Source organism: Podarcis raffonei, chromosome 2, assembly GCF_027172205.1.
Source record: "Podarcis raffonei isolate rPodRaf1 chromosome 2, rPodRaf1.pri, whole genome shotgun sequence".
Lineage (NCBI taxonomy): Eukaryota > Metazoa > Chordata > Lepidosauria > Squamata > Lacertidae > Podarcis > Podarcis raffonei.
This window is the reverse complement of record NC_070603.1, coordinates 123,345,164-123,370,775: the sequence shown is the minus strand read 5'-3', so window position 1 is coordinate 123,370,775 and position 25,612 is coordinate 123,345,164. Positions and strand designations below refer to the sequence as shown.

Genomic DNA, 25,612 nt, shown 5'->3' with positions numbered 1-25,612 from the left:
TAGATCCCGCCATCCCCAGCCGAAGCCGGGCTCAGAGTGGCTAACAACAGTAAAATAATACATGACTAAGCCTCTTCACTGGGGCTGTTGATTACGGGTTTGTGGGGTTTTGGAGTAGTATTTTGTATATTGTGGATACCATCCCTTTGCCGTGTCCCTTTGTTGTCAGGAGGAGGTTTTCGAAGGTTGTCAGGGGTCTAGTTGCTGCTGATTTTACTACTGTATTGTTTAAGAGGGCATGTAATTGGTGGTATTATTATTATTATTATTATTATTATTATTATTATTATTGGCAGGGACCGACTCCCAGTTCAAACTTAGGTTTTGCCTGTTCAGCTCCTTTCCTTTTCTCTGTTATCAGAAAGCAATTCTCCTCTCAAGGTTGCTGTATGGATTTCACAAAGCGCTTGATTCCCGGCAACATGATGCAACAGATGTAAATTTCCCCTTTTGTACTGGGTTTCTGCGCACAATTGCCCAACGCTCTTCAGCCTCCATCCAGGCCAGCAAGAGACATTCTATCGGAGCTCAGGGACACCTTTCAGCCTAGGTAAAACTCAAAAGAGGTGGGATATTCATTCCAAGTCAGGGCCCTCAGGATCTCTCCATAACCTCTCTTGCCAGTTCAGGAGTCACAACTCCTTCCTCTGCCCTTCCAACTAATACAAAGAACGGACGGGTGTCATCAGCTCTGGTAACTTCAACCAAAGTCTGTCTTTAGTCTTCCCATTGCTCTTCTTATTGCAATGCTAGATGGGATAGAATTGCTTCAGACAACAGCTTTATGCTCTTTGCACTCACCCTCTGAATTGCCATCCTCATGAATGATTTCCATCTGATTCACAATGGCAACGAGCAGAATCAGGTCTTCACCTGCACAGGTTTTGGTCTATTGTCCTTCTGGCTCAAAGTACAGCCCATAGAATCATAGAATCATAGAGTTGGAAGAGACCACAAGGGCCATCGAGTCCAACCCCCTGCCAAGCAGGAAACGCCATCAGAGCACTCCTGACATATGGTTGTCAAGCCTCTGCTTAAAGACCTCCAAAGAAGGAGACTCCACCACACTCCTTGGCAGCAAATTCCACTGTCGAACAGCTCTTACTGTCAGGAAGTTCTTCCTAATGTTTAGGTGGAATCTTCTTTCTTGTAGTTTGGATCCATTGCTCCGTGTCCGCTTCTCTGGAGCAGCAGAAAACAACCTTTCTCCCTCCTCTATGTGACATCCTTTTATATATTTGAACATGGCTATCATATCACCCCTTAACCTCCTCTTCTCCAGGCTAAACATGCTCAGCTCCCTTAGCCATTCCTCATAAGGCATCGTTTCCAGGCCTTTGACCATTTTGGTTGCCCTCCTCTGGACACGTTCCAGTTTGTCAGTGTCCTTCTTGAACTGTGGCGCCCAGAACTGGACACAGTACTCCAGGTGAGGTCTGACCAGAGCAGAATACAGTGGCACTATTACTTCCCTTGATCTAGATGCTATACTCCTATTGATGCAGCCCAGAATTGCATTGGCAGCAACAGGACAGTTTGATGTTTTATTATTATTTTACATGTGTTGGAAGCCACCCAGAGCGGCTGGGGCAACCCAGCCAGATGGGTGGGATGTAAAAATTGTTGTTGTTTTGAAATTATTATTATTTTACTGAAATTGTATATTAAGGTAGGTGGGCTATTTCAAACTGTTAGAAGGCAAATGCTACAGATTGCAGTAACAGACCTTGCCAGTTACTTTGATACTTAAAGAGATTTAGGGAAGTTTTTTGATGTTCAATGTTTTTTAATATTTTGTTGGAAGCCACCCAGAGTGGCTGGGGAAACCCAGCCAGATTTGCGGGGTACAAATAATTTTTTAAAATTATTTTTATTTAGTTCAGTTGGTAGAGCATGAGATTCTTCATTTCATTCTGTTATTTTTTTCCCCATTTACAGCTTTTACAAAACCAGAAAAACAATCTTTACAAATCTAATTTACCTCCCTCTCGATTTCCCTCCCCGCCTTTCTGTGGAGGATATTTATTTCATATCTTTTTATCACTGCATATCCAATTCAAATATATCTGCCAATTTCCCCTTATTTCCTTTCCCTTGTCTCTTACTGCATGGGTTTATTTCAGTCCTGCCGGTGTTTTAATTTGTTTACAATGTACCGCCAAACAGTTGATAATTTCCCCCCATGTTATTTTTAAAAAGTCTCTCTCCTTGATTTCTTATCCTTCCAGGGAGTTTTGCCATTTCTGCATACAGTATTCCATTAATTTTAATTGCAACCGGGGTAGCTTACATAAACAATTTTTTCTGTTCATTAGTAGGGCTTCCATACTTCCGGAATTTCCCGGACGTAGCCAGGGCCTGTCCACCAAAAATTGTGTCTGGGCAGAATTTCCGTTTTAAATGTCAGGGAAAACCCAGGCATATGGCAGCCACGCTGGAAGTATAGGGTTGTTTTTGTTTGTGTGTGATTTTGTTTAAGAAAAGCTTAACCATTTTTGTGTCTGGATATGCCCCTACAAGCCCCTCCTATAAATCAATAAAAATATAAAAAACCACATAGCAAACTGAGGTTCTTTGCCCCCCCCAACAAAAATCCTGGCTACACCCATGTATCCCGCTCTCAATTTTACTTGTGGACTGCCATCTGTCCAGATTTTAATTTGTTCTGAATTAATTTTGAGATGTATTTTAATTAATTGATTGCCTGTTTTTATGTTCTTTGTATACTGTGTTAAGAAACGTGGGTGGTGCTGTGGGTTAAACCACAGAGCCTAGGACTTGCTGATCAGAAGGTTGGCGGTTCGAATCCCCACAACGTGGTGAGCTCCTGTTGCTCGGTCCCAGCTCCTGCCAACCTAGCAGTTCAAAAGCATGTCAAAGTGCAAGTAGATAAATAGGTACCGCTCTGGCGGGAAGGTAAACCGCGTTTCCGTGCGCTGCTCTGGTTCGCCAGAAGCGGCTTAGTCATGCTGGCCACATGACCCAGAAACTGTACGCCAGCTCCCTCGGCCAGTAAAGCGAGATGAGCGCCACAATCCCAGAGTCGGTCACAAGTGGACCTAATGGTCAGGGGTCCCTTTACCTTTACCTATACTGTGTTAGTTTTATGATGTTAGCTGCCCTGAGCCCGGCTCCAGCCGGGGAGGGCGGAGTACAAATAAAATTATTATTATTATTATTATTATTAATAAATTTTATTTATATCCCGCCCTCCCCAGCCGAAGCCGGGCTCAGGGCGGCTAACAACAATAAAACAGTACAAAAGTACAACACAAACAACACTCTAAAATCATTCATTATAAAATTAATTAATAATTATAAAATTATTATTATTATTATTAAGATCTTAACTTTTTGAAATAAGGCAACCTGATCAATTATGTATACCTAAAAGAGACTCTCATGGCCAGGGTTGTATTTTCAAGCCCAGTGTGGGGTGGAAGAGTCCTGCATTGCAGGTGGGGGTTGGACTAGATGACTTTGGGGATCCCTTCCAATTCTAGGATTCTATTAAACACTTCAGGATCCCGTTCAGGTTGCCCGCACAGGTATGGGAACCCAGGGCCACTCCTTCCCCAACGTGGGACGAGGAGCTCGTCTTCCTAGAGAGACAGGAAGTTTCAGAGGAGGCGGGAGCGGCTATTATCTGGGAACGGGGCGGGGGGGGGCGCGCGTTGGTCTCTGCAGCCACACGCGGAGGAGAGACTTTGGTAAGGAGGCGAGGTGGCTGCAGAGGGAAGAATTCAGAAAGGTGCAACATATTTGGGGGGAGATATCATGGGTGGTTGGGGGATATTTGCATCCCTCCCCATGCCGAATCTGCAAACCGGGCAGCCGGGAGAGGAGGAGGGAGGGGGGGGAAATTTGGGAGGTGGGGCAGTGAAAAAAGGTCGACACGTGTTGGGGCTTTGCAGTTTAGAGAAGTTTGTATAACCGAGCATGGCGCGGAGGGGGATAAGTTTTTCTCCCTCTCCCGCAGTGCTAGAACTGGTGGATTACCCCCCCCCCCGCAAAAAAGCTGCAAGTTGGAAGTTTCAGGAATCGTAGAAAGGGGAGGAGACCCCCAAGGGCCATCCAGCCTGACCCGCTGCGATGCACGAATCTGGTCTAAAGCATCCCAGTTGGTTAGAGGGGGGTGCTGATAAGGGCAAGGTTGCAGGTTCGATCCCCACCCCCCGTGTGGGACAGGCTGCCTATTCTTGCATTGCAGGGGGTTGGGCTAGATGACCCTGGGTTGGTGGCGATCCCTCCCAACTCTGTGGTTCTTTGATCAGCTACATGCAGTGCAGAGTCAAACTGTGGAACTCGCTCCCTGCCCCCAGGGAGGGGGGCAGCGATGGGCCACCCTTGGGTGGCTTTGAAAGAGAAATGAGACAAACTCATGGTCTATAAATAAGGCTGGCAGCCTGGGAGGTTGTGCTCTGGTGTCTCACATTGAATGCCAGTTGTTGGAAACAGCAGGAAGGGAGAGTGACCTTGTGTTCGAATCCTGGATTTCTTGTCTCCCACGGGCATCTTGTTGGCTTCTGTGGGTGCTGGGCTAGATAGGCCATTGGCTCTCATAATAATAATAATAATAATAATAATAATAATAATAATAATAATAATAAGTTTTATCTATACCCCGCCCTTCCCGGCCAGAGCCGGGCTCAGGGCGGCTAAGACCAGTAAAATTACAGTAAAAACATAATTTAACATAAACATAAAACCAATTTAAAATACAGGTTAAAATGTAATTTAAAATGCAGCCTCATTTTAAAAGTAGCCCATAGATCAAAACCATAAGGGGAGGGAAACAGAAGGGTCAGACTGAGTCCAAACCAAAGGAACAGTTCTGTCTTGCAGGCCCTGCGGAAAGATGTCAAGTCCCGCAGGTCCCTGGTCTCTCGTGACAGAGCGTTCCACCAAGTCGGGGCCAGTACTGAAAAGGCCCTGGCCCTGGTTGAGATGTTGTTATGACGAGTGGAAAACAGGGAACCCCGTCCCCCTTTTCCCTCTGGGAATCCATAGATTCTGCCCTCTGCCATGCATGCTTCAGCTGAGATTCCTGCATCGCAGGGGTTGGACTAGATGACCCTCGGAGGTGCCCTTTTCCAACCCTAGAACAGATCCTCTCTGGAGCTGCCTTCACCTCTGTAGAGATCAACCCAGGTCTTGTTGGTGGGGGTGGGGGAGGTAAATCTTTGTTACAGAGGAAGGAAGCAGAGAGTTTCCTGCTCTGCTTTTGAAGCCCCCAACTCAAAAGAATAGAAACAGCCTTTGGAGGAGACAATAGCCTGTGAGTAATAAGACAATGGCAAACTGGGCAAGTGAGATTCCTTTGCTCTGTCTTGACAAAGAGTCAAGAGGAGAGATTTCTTCATTTAACAGAATTTATAAACCTCTTGGTTTTAGGGGGGGGGAACCCCAAGGCAGTTTACACACACAAAAAAGAAAGAAAACACAGTAAAATTATCACTTAAGAAAAAATTACAACAATCATTTCAAACATGCAAACAGTTAAAACCACAGCAGAATAGACTACAGCAAATTTAAACTCATACAAACTTTCTGAACATCTGGTAGGCTTGACTGAAATGCAGGGAAGGCGCCTCTGATATCCATAGGCAGGGAGTTCCAAATTTCCTGTTAAAATATGTTGGGGAAGGGGGCGTTTATTGGATTGTTTTTGTTTTGGTTATGTATTTTTGTGATTTTATGCTGTAATTGCCCCGAGACCTGCAGATTTAGGGCAGTATGCAAATTCAATAAATAAAAATAAATAAATATTTATATGCCACTTAGTATTTTTTAATGAAAATCTCAAAAGCGGTTTACAGCATATTAAATCAATAAAACGATACCCAGGCTATGTTCCTCCGGCCTCATGAGCGTCTTCAGTGGGGCTGGTGAGTGTGGGCCCAGCCCCCTAGGCCAGGGGAGCAGCCTTTGCGCCCCACAGCCGGGCGATGTTCCTCCGGCCTCATGAGGAGCGTCTTCAGTGGGGCTGGTGAGTGTGGGGCTCACCCCCCTAGGCCAGGTGGAGGGGCCTTGCTGGGAGCGGCCTTCACACTCACAGCCAGGTGATGTTCCGCCAGCCTCAATAATTAATTGTTTGTGCTCCCATACTAAACTACGGTGGTACCTTGGTTTAAGAACTTAATTTGTTCCGGAGGTCCGTTCTTAACCTGAAAATGTTCTTAACCTGAAGCACCACTTTAGCTAATGGGGCCTCCTGCTGCCGCCGCGCTGCGGGAGCGCGATTTCTGTTCTCATCCTGAAGCAAAGTTCTTAACCCGAGGTAATATTTCTGGGTTAGCAGAGTCTGTAACCTGAAGCGTATGTAACCCAAGGTACCACTGTATTGAGTTCTTAATCGGGGAGATAAGTAAAATGCCCCTGCCCCAGCTGGACTTGGGGGGGAATAAATACCACCCTGCCCCAGGGAGTTTTGCTGCTGTTTCTTGCATTGAAGAGACTGGTCGAGAGCTCCTCCTGAGATTTAGTTTGAGGATAAGATGCAACACCTCCACATTGCTCTCTCAACAGCACTGTAAATGGTTAGAACAGGGATGCAGAGCATCTTTTTTGGGGGGGGTGCACAGGGATAGCTCAGTTCGTACAGCATGAGGCCTCTTACTCTCAGGGTCGTAGGTTGGGGTTTTTTTAATTTTATTTGGATTTTTTAAATAAAATGTTTTGGAGGGAAAATCTTTTTCTAAAGATCGTTTTCTTTTCAGGTTCCATTATAGTCCAAAGGCTATTCATCAGGAAATAAGGATTTGTTTTAAGTTTTTCATGTGTGCTATAACTCAGTCTAAGGTGTGTGTTTTTAAAGTGTTTAACCACAGCAGTTAACAAACGTGGATACATATGCTATACAGTGGTACCTCGCAAGACGAAATTAATTCGTCCCGCGAGTTTTTTCTTCTTGCGAGTTTTTTGTCTTGCGAAGCACGGTTTCCCATAGGAATGCATTGAAAATCAATCAATGCGTTCCCATGGAAACCGCCTTCAGACCAGGTCCGGGGACAGTCTGTCCACCGACCTCTTCTGAAGGCTGGGGGGGGGGGACAAGGGCTTTTCTTCCCACCGCCAGCCTTCAGAAGGCTGTTCTGAAGGCTGGCGGTGGGAAGAAAAGCCCTTCTCCCCACCTCCCGCCCCGCAAGCTCCGGGGACAGGAGGGCTTTGCTGCCAACCGCCAGCATTTTAAAAGCCCCAGGGACAGTGGAGGTCTTCTGAAGGCCGTCGGTGGGCGAAAGTCTTTGCTCCCGACGGCCAGCATTTTAAAAGCGCAGCGCACTTCCCTGCTATCCCGGACCGCTTTTAAAATGCTGGCGTGGGGAGCAAAGCCTTTCGGCCCCCGCCGGCCTTCCTGGACCTCTTCTGAAGGCCGGAGGGGGGCGAAAGGCTTTGCTCCCCACCGCCAGCATTCAAAAGAGGTCCCCGGAGATTTCCCTATGGGCTTTCTTCTTGCGAAGCAAGCCCATACGGAAATTCGTCTGACGAAGCACCTCTAAAAACGGAAAACTCTTTCTTCTTGCGAGTTTTCCGTCTTGCGAGGCATTCGTCTTGCAGGGCACCACTGTAATGTTATAATCTGAAGGCAGCCCTGTTTAGGGAAGCTTTTAATGTTTGATGTATTACTGTATTTTAATATTTGTTTGGAAGAATAAATTATTATTACTATTATTGTTGTTGTTTTAGTTACATAAATTGTTTAAATTGTTATTATATAAATTATCAGTCTATGTATTTCTAATAGTATAACCAAATCAGTAACTTTTGATATAACTGTAAAACCTACTCTGAGAATTTATTATTCCAAAAATGAATTGTAAATATTAAGATTATACCACCAGGAATGAGTCTTTCTGCAAAAAAAAGAAAGAAAAAAGATTTAAATCAAGTCTTACTGACTTTAAATCGTGATTTAAATCATGATATAAATTCTTCCCCTCCCCTTTCTTTCCCCTGCAGGGACCACTTGAGAGCTACTCCCTTCGTTGAAGTGCGGCCCAGTTTCTGCCTCCCTATCCTCCATCTTCTTCCAAAGGCAGCGCAATGGCATCAGAGGCACAACCTGCACCCTCTCTTCTTAGGGATGGAGTGGAAAGAGGGGCCAAGCAGCGCCCACAGGTAGGGAAAGAGCAATGGGGACGAGGGAAGAGGCAACTCTGCCTCCCTTTATGTCGAGTAGGGAAGGGATCTAAGAGAAGCGATATTTCCTCCTTCTTCCAGGGTCTAGTCACCTTTGAGGAGGTGGCTGTGCGTTTCACAGAGGAAGAGTGTGCTCTGCTGGATCCAAGCCAAAGAGCTCTGAACAGGGAAGTCATGGAGGAGAATTACGAGGCAGTGACCTCTCTGGGTAAGGAAACCTATTTCTGCATGCAGTGGAGGAATAACTGGTCCAATCCAGTGACCCCCAGCCCAGTGTCTTGTTCACGGTAGTATCCTGCATCCCAAGAAAATGTCTGCAAGCAGGATCTTAGCGTTAAGAACAGGGGTCAGCAAACTTTTTCAGCAGGGGTCCGGTCTACTGTCCCTCAGACCTTGTGGGGGGCCGGACTATATTTTGAAAATAAAAATAAAAATGAATTCCTATGCCCCACAAATAACCCAGAGATGCATTTTGAATAAAAGCACACATTCCACTCATGTAAAAACACCAGGCAGGCCCCACAAACAACCCAGAGATGCATTTTAAATAAAAGGACACATTCTACTCATGTAAAAACACTCTGATTCCCAGACCGTTTGCGGGCCGGATTTAGAAGGCGATTGAGCCGGATCCGGCCCCCAGGCCTTAGTTTGCCTACCCATGGTTAAGAACATCCTGCCCACTCGTGGCTCCCGGTGTTCCCAGAGAAAACCAATACATTTGGTGAAGTCTTAAGAGCAAACGGTTGCAAAACTTCCGCTTTCGCATGTAACCCCAAGATTTATTATTAATACTATTACAGTGTTACCTCGGAAGTAGAATGGAATACGTTCGGAAGTCCGTTCAACTTCCAAAACGTTCAGAAGCCCCATCAGACGTTCAGCTTCCAAAAGCATTCTCCCTCTCCTCCATTAGCTCAGTCGGTAGAGCATGGGGCTATTAAATCTCAGGGTTCAAGGGTTTGAGCCCCACGTCAGACAAAAGATTCCTGCATTGCAGGGGGTCGGACTAAATGACCCTCGGGGTCCCTTCCAACTCTACAATTCTGTGAACACAGAAATGTTGCAGTGGCTTGAATCTCCATGGGAAAATACTTCATCTCAAATAGTAAATTTGAAGTACCCCACAGCCTTGGCTTTCTGTGGATGAGGAAGAAGGGCTGGCTTCCGGGGGCTGGTTTTTGCTTTCTGTGTTTTGAGCCTTGGTAATCCAAATCAAGACAGCTAGCTTTGCTAAGTTCTGCAGCTTCATCCCTGCAACAGAGGTTTCATGCTGAGCCCTTTTGCTAGTCAATAAGGGATCGGAATTGGCCCTCTTGGGTTTGAGGTCGTAGACTTGGCTTGACTGGGAATGGCTGGATGTTTTGTGGTCCAAAGTAACTGCTCTCTCTTTCCTTGAAAGAATCAGACCTCAATTCGTACTGGGAAGAAAAGCAAGAGCAGCTTCTCCAAGATGACAAAGAAGGGGAGACATCAGCAGGTAGGTTGTGTTTTCGCTCAGGGATTTGAAAGTGTAACAATTTCACTCTGTTTGGAGGACAAATCTACACCTGATTTTTGCGCAGCAGAAACAGAGGTGACGGTTAACTTTTCCAGCTGGATTCCTTCTTTAACTTCTGCCCCATTAAGGAAGTTAGTCGTATCAGTCTAGTGTACAAGGGTGAGCATTCCAGCACATGGAAAAGACATTTCTTCCATAGAACTTAATCAAACTTAATCAGAAAAGACGATCAATGAGGTTAATGACATAAAAACCTGATAAAATACCAGCATTACCATTCTGAAAATAATGATCATTGGTGCAGAGCTGAGTAAACCCTGATTAAACCCCAGTTACCTGAATCAAATTGGGCAGCGAGCAACAGGTGATATGTTCCTCCCAAATGAAAGCGCGAGAGATGCTCTGATTTCCCTTTGAATGAGGTTGGGGTTTTTTTGGTAAGCTTTATCCATTATCAAAGAAAAACAAGACGTACTGGCATATTTCTGTGCTCCTATAATTTACTAGTGTCTTTTGACCGCAGCCAAAACCATAACCAAGGAGGAGCGCTTTGTTCCCCGCTTGGTCTCTTCCCCAGCCTTGTTCATGTCTTATCTCCTCCAACCCCAACCCCAGTTGCATCAAAGGAGACACACCTGTGCTCAGTGAAACAAGGTGGGAGATAGAGCATAAAGGAGCTTGTGTTGTTGTCGTCTTGAGACTGTAGGATATTCAGAAGCTAACCTCAGATTCAGCTGGGCATGAAGAGAAGAAATGGAAGATGCTTAATCATAATAATGATGATGATGATTTTATTTTTGCTGCAGCCACTCTGAAAATGACAAAATCAGAGAAGCAGAGAACTGGGCTCAATCCATAACGAGATCTCTGCTTGCTGTTTGAGTGACATTTCCTTTTTCTCCCTCCCCTGAAACAGGCAGTGGGCAGAACAATGAGAATTGCGGGGAGACATCCGCCGTGGTGTCGTCAGAAAACTCAGAACACGAAGCATCAAAAGAAATGTCTGTAAATCAAATAGAAACCCCAGATCATGAAAGAAACAAGTCAAAGAAAGCAAAAAAGAAATCCACAGCTTCTCAGGACATTGATGTCCCTGAACCCCTCATCTCAAAGAAAGATCACACAGAAAACAAATGTACAGAGTGTGGTGAAATATTTAGATATAGATCACAATTAAAAATGCATTACCGAACTCATGGGATTCATACAGGGGTGAAACCATTTAAATGTACGGTGTGTGGAAAGAGCTTCAGCCATAGTGGAAGCCTTAGCATGCATCATAGAATCCACACAGGGGAGAAACCATTCGAATGTACCGAGTGTGGAAAAAGTTTCACTGGACGTGGTGACCTTTCTAAGCATCAGAGAATCCACACAAGGGAGAAACCGTTCAGGTGCATGGAGTGTGGAAAATGCTTTAGTCAGAGCGCTCACCTTACTTTACATGAAAGAACACATACAGGGGAGAAACCGTTTCAGTGTATGGAGTGTGGAAAAGGTTTCACTGGAAGCGGTGACCTTTCTAAGCATCTCAGAATCCACACAAGGGAGAAACCCTTCAAATGCATGGAGTGTGGAAAGGGCTTTACTCAAAGAGCTCACCTTACTTTTCATCAAAGAACATACACAGGGGAGAAACAATTCAAATCTTTGGAGTGTGGAAAGAGCTCCAGTGGGAGTGGTGACCTTGCTCAGCATCAAACAACACACACAGGGGAGAAACAGTTTAAGTGTCCAGAGTGCGGAAAGAGTTTCAGTGGGGGTGATGGCCTTATCAAGCATCAAAAAATCCACACAAAGGAAAAACCGTTCCTATGCAAGGAGTGTGGAAAACGCTTTAGTCAGAATGCTCACCTTACTTTACATCAAAGAACACACACAGGGGAGAAACCATTTAAATGTACGGAGTGTGGAAAAAGCTTCTGTGGGTCTGGTGACCTTACTAAGCATAAAAGAATCCACACAAGGGAAAAACCGTTCCTATGCAAGGAGTGTGGAAAGAGCTTTAGTCAAAGTGCTCACCTTACTTTACATCAAAGAACACACACAGGGGAGAAACCGTTTAAATGTACAGAGTGCGGAAAGAGCTTCAGTGGGAATGGTGACCTTACTAAGCATCAAAGAATCCACACAAAGAAGAAATCATAAAAAACATAGAACCACCTCTTTTTCTATCTTGGGCTGCAGCTCCTTCTTTACATTATTTATTTTGTTGTTGCCAGGTTTGGCACTGCTTTCCTTTGGGGTGAAGACAGAGGCAAAGTTGGCGTTGAGCAGTTCTGCCTCCCTTAGTCAATAGTATTTCTCAGTCTTCTTCACAGAGAGGACTTACCACTTACTTGTTCTTCCTCTCGCTTTGAACATAGCTGAAGAAACCTTTATTATTATGTTTAGCTCTTTTGCAAGCCTGAGCTTTAGCCCGCCTGACATTCACCCTTCAACTTCCATTTCTTATACATGCCCTTGTTAATTCTCAGCTGATCTCTAAGCCATACCATGTTCCTGTCTCGTTTGGATTGTCTGCATTTGGGCATTCAGTATTTCACCTTTAAGAAACTCCCATCCACTTTAGACTCCCTCCCTCTTGGCGCTCCTTAAGCTTTTTGAAATTGGCCTTAAAGCCCAGAGTGCATGTCTGACTACACTCAGCTTTTCCTTGCTTGTGTATCATAAAACCCAGGAGGACATGATCACTTCCTCCCAAGTTTCCCAGTACTTCAACCAGTTCCTCTCTGTTGGTGAGCATCAGGTCCAAGATAAACGATCTCTTTGTTGTTCCTTCCATCTTCTGGGAAATGAAATAGCAAGGCAATGGGTGAATTCTTGGAAGAATTTGAGTTCCAACAGAGTTTGGGGTAGCTCAAGTCTCCGATGACTACGATATCTCCTTTTTAAATGTTTGGTCATCTGTTCTCGGAAGGCATCATCCTATTTTTCAGTTTCTTCTACGCGGTTGTTTCTCTCTAAATACAGTTGCAATTGAAATTATTCAACCTCCATTGTAAAACGGGTTCATTATCAAAATTTACAGACTTTCAGCTGTTTGCCATGAGCAAATCAAAGAAAGGCAATTGAAAAAACTCAACACAACGGATGTTTCCAATGGTTTCCCCAAATTCCGCTGACAATGCAACTTACACTGGCTTTTGCAGTCTCACTATTATTCAAACACTTAATGTCAATGATCTTTAGCACTTAGCAGAGCAGCTTTTGGCTCCTATGACCTGCTGCAAATGAGATGCGTAGCCAGACAGCAGCTTCTGGCAGCTGAAGAATCATGAGCAATGGCCTCCAGTTCAGTAATATTCTTGGGTTTGCATGCCTCAACCGCCCTTTTCAGATCCCACCAGAGGTTTTCTATGGAGTTCAAGTCAGGTGACTGTGATGGCCACCTTCCAGGACTTCTGCAACCAAAGTCTTGGTGGGATTTTGCTTAAGCCAAACCCTTCCTGACGGCACTGCTTGCACGGCCAGTGGTTTATTTCCAGTATTTTCCTCTCTCTCCCTGGGCTATAGCCCTCAATAGGAAGAAATTATGAACACACCACCTGTGCCCAAAAACCTTTCAGCTTCCTGCCCAGAGTCCCTTGTTAAATGTTGAAGGCTGTGTGTTGCGAATAAGAAGGAACGGGTAGTTGACCAGTGGGCTTTATAAGACTTGGCAACTTCTCTGCCAAATCTTGAATTTATGCACCTGGAAGACGAACACAGCTCCCGGGACATTCTGTTTCCTCCGCACACTGCTGCCTCTGTCCACCTCAGTGGGGAGACAACAGCAGTGTCTCTTTCACCTCTGCGGAGTGGCAAAATTTTTGTATTCACTGTGGCTGCTCACACATCAACAAAAACAAGCGGCTTTAATGTTTGATGTTGAGAAAGTATTTGATAAGGTTTCCTGGGATTTGTTGTTTAAAGTTTTAGAATATATGAGTTGTCAGAGCATCCACAATCAGTAGCCTTCGATCTGAAGGGTTTAGATCCAGAATGAAAAATGACTCTAAGTCAATCTCCTCTGGTGTGTGTGTGTGTGTGGCAGAAATCATTCTGGGCACTATACCTTTCGAAGCCACCTTGGTGTATTCTGAGGTCAGCAACTGCTGTCCTAGCTCCTCCGGCCCAGAAACTGTGTCCAAAGTGAGGGCGTGGAATTGATTTTGCAGCTCCAATGACTCGGCCTGGCTCCTGACAGTCCTCCTTCTGTGCCACGTACCTCCAGGCATCTTGTCTCCTGCTATGGGTGATCTTCCACCTCTGTAGGGGCACCAATCCAAGTTGGTGTTCCAGCACAGTCCACTCAGCTGTCAAGGGACACCACATCTTGCCCCAAAGCTCGAAGTCTGGCAACTAGGTGGACCTCAAGTTGCTGTACCTTCTCTTCCAGCAAGGTGCCACAGGTGTGCTTTTGCACATTCTCCGGCAGGAAGATAAACGTGGCACAGGTCTGGCAAGTCCTTGCAGCAGCTCCCTCGCGTTCCTATGCCCCTGAGGCAGCACTGCAAGCCTCGCCACCAAATACCCTCACAAATTCCCCTGTTCACAAGGTCCTGGAAGCTGCAATCAGCTAAGTATATCTGCTGATGGTTTCCAACTCCTAACTTCCTCTCGGCAGTAGCTTCTACCCCTCAGACTGTGGGCTCTAGCGGAGCACACAGCCACAAACCAGCTTACCATCAAGCCTCCAAACAGCTCAAACAACCATCTGTTTTGTTTTGTTTCGTTAACCTATTTTATTAAAGATTTATTAGTTTACAAAAGCATGTGCAATGTTTCTTTTTTCAAGATCCATTTTCTACAGATCAATTTCATTTGTGGAGACATTAGTGATGCATTAGGAAGAAAAGGGGGGAAGGGAGGGGGCATGGTGAGTGGGGGGGGTTGGGTGGCAATGCTTCTACTTAATGTATATGTGGGGTTTTGTGTCGGCGTCACTTGTGCGGGATCTCTCTACCATTCGCTTGTGTTCCTTTGGTGGTGAGAGGTTGGGGTTGGCTTAGCGTATGGTTGTGTGTGATTGGCTGTGGTGAACTTTGTTTTCATGTGTGAGTGGGGTGGGCGGTTTTTTTTGAATCAGGTTAACCATATTGATTCGTATGCTGTTGGCGGATTCTTGTCGCTGTCTTGTTGGGCTGTGTATACGATAAAGGGGAGCCATACTGGGGTGATGGCGTCTTCTTCCATTTGTCCCTGTGTCAGTTTCAGTTTATTGGCTAGTTTTTCTAATAAGGCTGTTTCCCATACTATATAGTACCATTGGTCCATGCTTATTCCTGACAGGTCTCTCCAGTGTCTGGCTATGATGTTTCTGACTACTGAGAGGAGGTGGGTGTGATGGTTTGTGTATGCTCTTCGCAATAAGCACCCTCTGCTCACTCAGAGAGATATTTACAGTTCTTTATTTTACATATGTACAAGCAGCACAGTACAATCATGCATCTGAATCGTCCGGTTCAGATTTGGGGAGTGGTCTTCTCCTGCTTCTCCTCCAATAGAAAAGGCAGGGGAACTTCATGGGACGTCTCTGATCCCTGCGCTTTAACCTTCTCCTTTGCATAGGCTCTCCGTCTGTTCCTGAGCTCCCTGTGCGGTGCTGGGGCTCTGCTTCAGCATCAGGGAGCCTTCCCGCCTCCTGGCTCTCTCCCTCTTCCCCTTCCGTCACTTCCTTTCTGTCTCCTTCTGACTGTTCCCACTCTGACTCTACACCCCCGACTCAAAGGCGTTCCTTGGCAGTCCCGTGACAGTGGGTTATGAGCTCTTTGTGATGCAAGTGGGCATTATTGTCTTGGAAGACGTTTAGTAGGGTGACTTCTAATACTTGCTTAGTTATTTTGCATATTTCTTATATGATCGTTGTCTAGAATAGTTGGACCTACGGGACCGCCTCTCCTGGTATGCCCCACAGAGAAACTTACGGTCTTCAAATAAAAACATCTTGAAGGTCCCAGGCCACAGAGAAGTTAGGCTGGCCTCAACTAGAGCCAGGGCTTTTTCGGCTGTGGCTCCGACCTGATGGAACACTCTGTCACAAGAGACTAGGGCCCTGCAGGACTTGACATCTTTCCGCAGGGCCTGCAAGACAGAGCTGTTCCACCAGGCCTTTGGCCAGGGCACAGCCTGACTCCCTCCCTCGGCAATCTTCGCGGAGCTCTGGCCCAATGGTGGCCAGTGGCTTGAATTTAATTAATTTTATAATGAATGATTTTAGAGTGTTGTTTGTGTTGTACTTTTGTATTGTTTTATTGTTGTTAGCCGCCCTGAGCCCGGCTTCGGCTGGGGAGGGCGGGATATAAATAAAATTTATTATCGTTTATTATTATTATTATTATTATTATTATTATTATTATTATTCCCGCCAAAGATACCAGCTCTCTATCTTCAGTCTCCTCCACTGATCCCTCTCAAATGTCCCTGTTTAAAATTCCAATGCATATTTTAGGAAGGGAGATGGGTGGCGCTGTGGTTTAAACCACTGTGCCGTGATGGGGTGAGCTCCCGTTGTTCGGTTCCAGCTCCTGACCACCTAGCAGTTCAAAAGCACATCAAAGTGCCAGAAGCGGCTCGGTCATGCTGGCCACATGACCCAGAAAAACTGTCTGAGAACAAACGCTGGCTCCCTTGGCCTGTAAAGCGAGATGAGCGCCACAACCCCAGAGTCGTTTGCGACTGGACTTAACTGTCAAGGGTCCCTTTACCTTTATAGTAGGAAAGTGCTCTGTTCAGAACAGCTCTACTTTTTATACCCCGCCCTTCTGGTTGGGTGTCCCCAGCCACTCTGGGAGGTTCCCATCAGAATATTAAAAATACGCTAAAACATCAAACATTAAAAACTTCCCTAAACAGGGCTGCCTTCAGATGTCTTCTAAAAGTCAGATAGTTGTTTATTTCCTTGACATCTGATGGGAGGACGTTTCACAGGGTGGGCACCACTACCGAGAAGGCCCTCTGCCTAGTTCCCTGTAGCTTCACTTATCGCGAGGGAACCACCAGAAGGCCCTCAGAGCTGGACCTCAGTGTCTGGGCTGAACGATGGGGGTGGAGACGCTCCTTCAGGTATACTGGGCCAAGGCCGTTTAGGGCTTTAAAGGTCAGCACCAACACTATGAATTGTGCTCGGAAACATACTGGGAGCCAGGGATGATCCTTTAGGACTGGTGTTATATGGTCTCGGCAGCCACTCCCATTCCCCAGTCTAGTTGTCGCATTCTGGATTAGTTGTAGTTTCCAGGTCGCCTTCAAAGGTAGCCCCATGGAGAGCGCATTGCAGTAGTCCAAGCTGGAGATAACCAGAGCATGCGCCACTCTGGCAAGACAGTCAGAGAAAATGTTTGGCACCAGCTTGGCTGCAGGAGTTTCTGGAAGAAAGCATGCGAGGCATCATCTTACGAACTGCACTCTGGATTTGTGTAGCCTTTTCCTCTCCTGAAGATACCCTGCAAGGCAATGGAGGTTAAGGATCAGACTTCCTTCTCCTAGATGGGCTCCCTTTTCCAGGTGGGTGAGCACCATTTGCCCCTCACATCCCTCTGCAACAGAAAGCACCTTTTCACCTGTTGGACCCACTCATGATCCTGTCTGCTCAATCTACCAGAGCCTGTTTTCGCATGCAGGGGACGTCCCCAGCTTGCCAGCGGTTTGATACCCTCACCTGGTTTAGCCAGCCAGTTGAAGCCGTTTCCCAGAGTGTGACCACTGTCGCCTGCTGGCAGCTTCTAGGAGCCACAGGTGAGAGCTGAGTGCAGGTTGGGGACCAAAATTGGACCAACTACCTGAGAAGGAGCATGACGTGTCCCCCACCAGAGGTACCACCCCATACACCCCCTTTTTAACATACCCCAAATATCAGTATTCTGATATGTGCAGTATTCTCATGTATGTAGAACCGGAAGGGAATCAGCGGTCATCTAGTCCAACCCCCTGCAATGCAAGAATTTAAGCTAAAGCATCCATGACAGATGGCCACCCAACCTTTGCTTAAAAAACTCCAAGGAAGGAGAGTCCACCTGCTCTTGTGGAACCCCATTCCACTGCTGAACAGCTCTTAATGTCAGAAAGTCCTACCCTCTAGAGCAGGAGAAAACAAGCACATTCTGTCTTCCATGTGACAGCACTTAAGATATTTGAAAATGGCTATTATCTCTCAGTCTCCTCTTTTCCAGGCTAAATATACCCAGCTCCTTCAACTGTTCTTCATAAGGATTTGTTTCCAGACCTTTGATCATCTTGGTTGCCCTCCTGTGCACGTTCCAGCTTGTCAACATCCTTCTTAAATTGTGGTGCCCAGGATTGGACAAAGTATTCCAGGTGTGGTCTGACGAAGGCAGAATAGGGTATTACTATTACTTCCTTTAATCTGGACACTAGGCTTCTGTTGATGCAGCCTAGAATAGCATGTTAAGCTTCTGGTCCACCAAGACCCCCAGGGGTGTCCAAACTTTTTTCAAAGAGGGCCAGAGAGAGCTTTTTTTAGGATTTTACCCCAGAAAATAAACTTCCACAGGGGCCAGATTAAACTGACCAGTGAGCCAGATTAGGCCCCTGAAATGGACTTTGGACATGCCTGCCCTAGATCCTTTTCACATGTACTTCTAGTAAGTCAAGTATCCACCATCCTATATTTTTGCATCTGGTTCTTCCTGCTTAGGTGTAGAACCTTACATTTGTCCCTACTGAAATTCATAATCTGGTGTTTCTCTCCCTCCTGCGGCTGGGTCTTCAAAAATCTATTGAACGTGCTTAGTGTGGATTGCAAGCAGGGATGTTTATCCATAAACTACTCGTAAGACCAATATTGTGGTTTTTGGTAGGCATACATGGTTCTTAGACCAGCAAGCCATAGAACAAACCAAACCCTCATTTTTAGATATCTGGATGTTCTTATTAGTGGAAACCCTTTCATGGAAATGACATATGAAACAGTAAAATCTAAAGCACTGAAAACTATAGGGGCATTGATGGAATTTTATAGGGAAGTCAACCGACTTCTTTTTCAGTATTTCCCTCCCCACTGGATACTTCACCTTTTCTTTCCCTTTGTTGTTTTTCTGTGGGATTGAGCGTTCATAAGTATCGGGACCCTGAAGAGTACACAATTTCTTCTCTGACTTGTTTCTCTCTGTCCTTATCAGTCCCTTTCTATTCTCGGACGCCTCTTTTCCTGGTTTCTGCTTGGCTGTTTCTGATGACAACTTTTTCTCCTGTCCTTTGCCTGTTTTGGGGAAAGAAGGAAGAAGGGAAATGTTTTAGGAGTTCAAGGCAGGGACCAATGATCTGATCAGCAGTCAAAACCAACGACCTGCTTCTCTTCATTCATCGCCTCTGGAGTTCTTCTCTTCCCTATTTCCACGCCCTATGGAAACTTCTGAAGACAAAAATACAGTTTTCCAGGAGGCAGGAAACTGGTTCAAATGGCAGTTTGCAAATCTGCAGAGTGCCATTGGCCAGGAGTCCACTTTGCCTGCTGAAGAGCAGCCTGAACGAGGAGAAGGCAGAGAGACTCCACCTTCAGCTGACCAGCCTTCAAGGACTCAGAGGAGAAGGCACTGATGAGAACTGCAGAACTGTTGCAAGGAGATAAGGAATGCCTGTTACCCATTCAAGATATGCTCAAGAATCGACAGACACAGCAGTGGAGAAAAAGAAAGTAAAAATTTATTGCTGAGCAATAAAGACCCAGAGGAATGATTTCCAGAGCCCTAGGGGCTTTAGGTTTATATACCTTATTCCAAACAGCAATTAAACATTACATATTCATATATTGCAGCAAAATCAAACCAATGAACATGGGTGCAGCCCTTCCTATGTCCATGTAAAGATTACTTCTGCTTTTCCATATACCGGTATGTGCATAAGAAATAACGGCCTTTACCCTATTTTCAGCAAACTAGCAGAAAGAGGGGGGAAACCCTTTGGCAGTTGAAGCCAAAATCCCCCCTTCTGTTATCAGGCAGATGCCTTATGTTATGTGGCAAACATCCAATTTCCTGTTTCTCAGGTCGGCGTGACCGTCTCGTGCTATTTTCGTGAGCCTAAGAAACAGCCTGAGGAATGTTCCCTACAGAATGCAGACGCAGCTAAATATTTATTTACTTTCTGCAAGCACAGAACAGGGCAGAGAGAGACTTTGATTCTTAAAATTTTAAGCACTTCTAGCATTAACAATTAAGCATTGTTACGGTATATGGTTATACATAACGCATAAAGGTAAAGCTCTTCCAGATGGCCTTGCCACAGAACATCAAGCAGCAGTCAGATGCTGGAAACATCGCTTATAGTTCCTGGCCCTACCTTGCTGCTTCCTGCTCGCTTTGACCCTTATCACTATGATCATTGGATTCCCTGACCCCTGGACCATCTGACCATGTGGATTGCTGTTCATCCGGCCCTAGGTCTGGACCTCACTTTGGATGCTAGCACTTCAGAGACCCTTCGAGTTGGCTGGTCTCACTCCACTGAGCTCTGAACATTGCGGCTCAGCAACGAGACTACGGCAAGGTGGAGATTTTGACAGCTGCGTGCCCCTGCTCCGATGAGGCCAATCCTGAGGAAATGTTCTCCGCCCCCTAGTAGCTGGCCAGAGAGAAAAGCCCAGCCTTGGGACGCGGGTCTAAACCACTGAGCCTAGGGGTTGCCAATCGGAAGGTTGGCAGTTCAAATCCCCACGACGGGGTGAGCTCCCGTTGTTCGGTCCCAGCTCCTGCCCACATAGCAGTTCAAAAGCACATCAAGTGCAAGCAGATAAATAGGTACTGCTCTGGCGGGAAGGTAAACGGCATTTCCATGTGCTGCTCTGGTTCGCCAGAAGCGGCTTAGTCATGCTGGCCACATGACCTGGAAGCTGTCTGCGGACAAATGCCGGCTCTCTTGGCCTATAGAGCGAGATGAGCACGCAACCCCAGAGTCGTCCGTGACTGGACCTAACGGTCAGGGGTACCTTTACCTTTACCTTTTTACCATAGCCTAAGCTCCTTCTGGACCGTCTAGAGGGGCTGGGAGCTGGGGGCACTGTTATACTGTGGTTCCGCTCCTTCCTCCTGGGCCGTGTTCAGCAAGTGGTGGTGGAGGATGAGTGTTCATACCCCTGGGCCCTCACTTGTGAGGTGCCTCAGGGTTCCGTCCTCTCCCCCATGCTTTTTAACATCTACATGAAACCGCTGGGAGAGATCATCAGGGGGTTTGGACTGGGTGTCCATCAATATGCAGATGATACCCAGCTCTACCTCTCTTTTAAATCAGAACCAGTGAAGGCAGTGAAGGTCCTGTGTGAGTGCCTGGAGGCGGCTGGAGGATGGATGGTGGCTAATGGATTGAGGTTGAATCCTGACAGGATTCTTGGGGGACAGGGGGCAGGCTGGTGTGGAGGACTCCCTGATCCTGAATGGGGTAACTGCCCCTGAAGGACCAGGTGCGCAGCCTGGGAGTCATTTTGGACTCACGGTTGTCCATGGAGGCGCAGGTCAATTCTGTATCCAGGGCAGCTGTCTACCAGCTCCATCTGGTATGCAGGATGAGACCCTCCCTGCCCACAGACTGTCTCGCCAGAGTGGTGCATGCTTTAGTTATCTCCCGCCTGGACTACTGCAATGTGCTCTACATGGGGCTATCTTTGAAGATAACCTGGAAACTACAACTAATCCAGAATGCGGCAGCTAGGGGTGGCCACCGAGACCACATAACACCGGTCTTGAAAGACCTACATTGGCTCCCAGTATGTTTCTGAGCACAATTCAAAGTGTTGGTGTTGACCTTTAAAACCCTACAACAGCCTCGGCCCAGTATACCTGAAGGAGCGTCTCCACCATACTTCTGCCTGGACGCTGAGGTCCAGCGCCGAGGGCCTTCTGGCGGTTCCCTCATTGCGAGAAGCAAAGCTACAGGGAACCAGGCAGAGGGCCTTCTTGATAGTGGCACCCACCCTGTGGAATGCCCTCCCATCAGATGTCACAGGGATAAACAACTACCTGACATTCAGAAGACATCTGAAGGCAGCCCTGTTCAGGGAAGTTTTTAATGTGTGACATCTTAGTGTATTTTTGGTCTTTGTTGGAAGCCGCCCAGAGTGGCTGGGGAAACCCAGTCAGATGGGTGAGGTACAAATAAATTGTTGTTGTTGTTGTTGTTAAACTACAGTTCCCAGGGTTCTTTGGCAGATGCCAGGACAGCCAAGTAGAATGGGGGGTGGGGGAGATACAACAGTACTTTACAATATACAAAAGTCAAAACGCTGAAACAGCTTAAAACTAAACCATTCTCCGAAGCACCTAGGTAGGCCAATAATGCCAAGGTTGCAGGTTCGATCCCCGTAAGGGACAGCTGCAAATTTCTGTATTTCAGAGGGTTGATCCACAGGGGTGGGGGGTGTCAAGAAGAGCCTATCATGAAGCGTGGATACCTAGGAAGGGGGCCTCTTCGCCGTCCTTTTGTTTTTGCTCGTCGGGGGTGGGAAGGAGCTTGTTTTCCTTCTCTCACCCAGTTCAACTACCGCCATTTCCCTCCGCAACAAGGCTCGTCCTCCCGCTCATCCCGTGCAGGAAACGAGAGGGGGCGTCAAACAATTTTGTGCAATGCAAAAAAAATAAAAAAATTGTGCAATGCAAAAAAATGTTGCGCAATGCAAAAAAGGCAACTTTTTAGTTGCATCTACATTGCATGGATCAGATCCCCCATCCCGCCTTCCCCCCATTATCACCCCCCCAAATCTGCGCCTTTACTTCTTTGCCCTCCCCAGGAGCCGGCCTCCCCCTCAGTCCAAGGGACCTGACCTCGCGGGTTTCCCCTACCAGGAAAAAGTGTGGAGGGGTATCCTCTGAAGTCTCTCCTCCCCTCTCTTAAAATCTCCCGCCTTAGAGGACCCATCCCCTACTCTTCCCTCCACCCCCCCCCCCGCCGCTTGGAAACAACCTCCGAACAGCGCTCCCAGCAGCTTTGGGAACCATGGCAGCGACACTTCGGGTTCCCTTTCGAATGCGGTGGCCCATAGAGCTACGAATGCAGAGCCGCCCCTCCCAGCTTGTGATCTGCGGGTGGGAGCAGACAGTGGTGGCGCCACCGGTTTCTGCTCGCAGGGAGAGGGAGATCTCGCCCTTCCCTCTGGCTCAGTGACCTCCGGCTACTCGAGAGGCGGGGAGGGGTCTCAACCCGCTTTCCCCGGAAGAGGAGCAGGCCTTGAGAGGAGCAGGAAAAAGGGAAAGAGGTGCAACACGTTTGGGGGTAATTTTGCATTGCTGGGGGGTGGGGAGGGGGAAGGGTTTGGGGGGGCGTGAATGGGAGAAAAGTAGGAAGGAGCGCCCCCTCCCCCTGGGACGTCGATCCAGGCCACCCTCCCTGAAAAGTATGGTCTCTCCACCCCATCCAGAGGAGCCAGGTCCTGGGGGGGGTCCCTTCGATTACCCCCATAAAATATTTGAGGGGACCGCTACCACTAACCCAAGTGGATGGGCATTGCCATTCAAATGGGTGTGTGTGTGAGCCGTGTCATGTGATTGATTGTGCAAAGTGGGGCTTGCCTGCTCCTCCTATTTATCATCTATCTGTCTGTCTATCTTAACCCATGTTTGAACAGAGGAATGGATTCTGAGACTTGCATTTGGTCCTTGCATTTGGTGCAGGGATATGAAATGGTTTAGGGACTTAAAAGCCTTCTAAATAATCTCAAGGCTGGATGAATCAAATAAATGCCCCCTGTCCAGCTCACTAGGGGAAGAACATGCATCCCCACCCACCGCCACCAGGTTTTGATGCTTTTTCTTTCCGAAAAGGGGATATTCTCCAGATACCCTCTTGGGAGTTTGTTGGAGGGGGAGATCAAAGCCTCCATGTGTGTGTGTGTTGGGGGGGGGATCTGGACTCTCTTGCAGGATTGGCTCAGCTCAGGGATGCTGAGGGTCTTTTTCTGCTGGGGCTGCCAGCCTCATTCTCGTCCGCCTTGAAAACATCCAGATTGACAGGGGAAAACCTCTTAGCGTTAAAGGGGTTCCAAAGCCCACCACTTGGGCAGTGCTCACACAACAACCCTGTGAGGTTGGCCAGGATGATAAGCAGAGTAAAATGTAGTGGTTGGAACAGGAGAGGGGAGCGTTCTTCAGCCAGAGGGCCACATCCGCTCCCTTAGCAGCCTTCCAGGGGCCACTTCCATTTGTGGGCGGGGCCAGAGACAAAAGTGGGTGGAGCTAGGGATGTGACTGAGCTTTGTCCAGTAGGTACAGTGGTACCTCTGGTTACGTACTTAATTCGTTCCGGAGGTCCGTTCTTAACCTGAAAATGTTCTTAACCTGAAGCACCACTTTAGCTAATGGGGTCTCCCACTGTTGCCGCGCCGCCGGAGCACAATTTCTGTTCTCATCCTGAAGCAAAGTTCTTAACCCGAGGTACTATTCCTGGGTTAGCGGAGTCTGTAACCTGAAGCGTCTGTAACCCAAGGTTACATATGGGTTACGATATGGATGCAATGCAGCTGCAAATTGCTAGCTTGAAAACATCACATGATGTTGGGACTGTTCCGTGGGAAACAGAGGGACAGTCAGTTCGCAGTGCGAAGCACCGGAATTAGCTCAGAGTGTAATATGAGCTCTTCCTCTTGTTCCTGTACAGGAAGTACAGGAAGTGTTTGTTCTCTCGACTGCTGGAGCTTGAAGAGAGCAGTCATGTTTTCTGTAATGCTGCAAAGACAGAAATAAAAGCTTGTAGAAACGTTTCTGTCTATCTCCTTTTCCCTGCCGGGAGACCAGGGGAAGGAGCGGGGGTGTTCTTCTCACGCTGAGAAGAATCGCCTGTCGAGACCTAGCCTGGATCTTGCTGGGGAATGCAGCCAGGGAGGTCAACAAGGAGATCAAGCCGGGTGCCTGGGAGTGTTGCCAGTTTCTCCTGATAAAGGCTTGAATTCCGACAGGTACCACTGTATATTCATTCAAAGGATCCTTTCCGGCCACGTAAAAGCCGTCAGCAAGGACTCAGGGCAGCGATGGAGAGGGAGTTTGGCTTGTGGGAGATTCCTGAGTGCTGGATGGAGAGGACTCGAGGGCTGGATTTTGGCCTAGGGTGCCAACATCACCAAACTTCGTATCTCCTTCCCCCAGTCCTAGTTTGACCTGAGAGGGCTCTCAAGCATCCCACCTCACACACCAGCTTGTATGGCGCTTCTGCAACCTGGTTCCCTCCGGATGTCAGTTTTCTTCCAACCAGAGACGGGTAATAATTTACAAGGTTGGTTTATTTCTTTATTAGAAATATTTGCAAAGGTCAGAAAATGGTTTGCCAGATGGCTGTCTGGAGGAAACGAAAAGCGAGGTCTATAGATATATGAGTGTCTGGAAGAGGTTGGAGGATGGATGGCGGCAAACAGATTGAGGTTGAATCCTGACAAGACTGATGTACTGTTTGTGGGGGGGCAGGTGGGGGGACTCCCTGGTCCTGAGTGGGGTAACCGTGCCTCTGAAGGACCAGGTGTGCAGCCTGGGAGTCATTTTGGACTCACAGCTGTCCATGGAGATGCAGGTCAAAATCTGTGTCCAGGGCAGTTATCTACCATCTCCATCTGGTATGCAGGCTGAGACCCTACCTGCCCACAGACAGTGTCCACAGAGTGGTGCATGCCCTGGTTATCTTCCGCTTGGACTACTGCAATGCGCTCCACGTGGGGCTACCTTTGAAGATTGCTTGGAAACTACAACTAATCTAGAATGTGGCAACCAGACTGGTGAATGGGAGTGGCCACCAGGACCATATAATACCAGTTCTGAAAGACCTACATTGGCTCCCAGTACGTTTCCGAGCACAATTCAAAGTGTTGGTGCTGACCTTAAAGCCCTAAAAGGTCCTGTAGACCTGAAGGAATGTTTTCACCCCCATCGTTCAGCCCAGACACTGAGGTCCAGTGCTGAGGGTCTTCTGGCAGTCCCCTCACTGCGAGAAGTGAAGTTACAGGGAACCAGGCAGAGGGCCTTCTTGGTAGTGGCACCCGCCCTGTGGAATGCCCTCCCA

General features: G+C 47.2%; 1 protein-coding gene across 5 annotated transcripts; it reads left to right on the top strand.

Moving 5' to 3' along the window:
- The first annotated feature begins 348 nt into the window (after positions 1-348).
- LOC128409388 (zinc finger protein OZF-like) lies at positions 349-14,377 on the top strand. 5 transcript variants are annotated; one of them, XM_053379828.1, is made up of 6 exons: positions 3,671-3,751; positions 6,720-6,801; positions 7,960-8,118; positions 8,221-8,347; positions 9,542-9,619; positions 10,557-14,377. In XM_053379828.1, exons 3-6 carry the CDS (start codon positions 8,044-8,046, stop codon positions 11,786-11,788), a joined length of 1,512 nt encoding a protein of 503 aa, XP_053235803.1. In that variant the 5' UTR covers positions 3,671-3,751; positions 6,720-6,801; positions 7,960-8,043; the 3' UTR covers positions 11,789-14,377. The 5 variants fall into 5 exon arrangements, with proteins under 5 accessions (XP_053235805.1, XP_053235804.1, XP_053235802.1 ...); XM_053379830.1 differs by lacking the exons at positions 3,671-3,751; positions 6,720-6,801 and adding an exon at positions 349-550; XM_053379829.1 differs by lacking the exons at positions 3,671-3,751; positions 6,720-6,801 and adding an exon at positions 3,446-3,548.
- Positions 14,378-25,612: the final 11,235 nt, after the last annotated feature.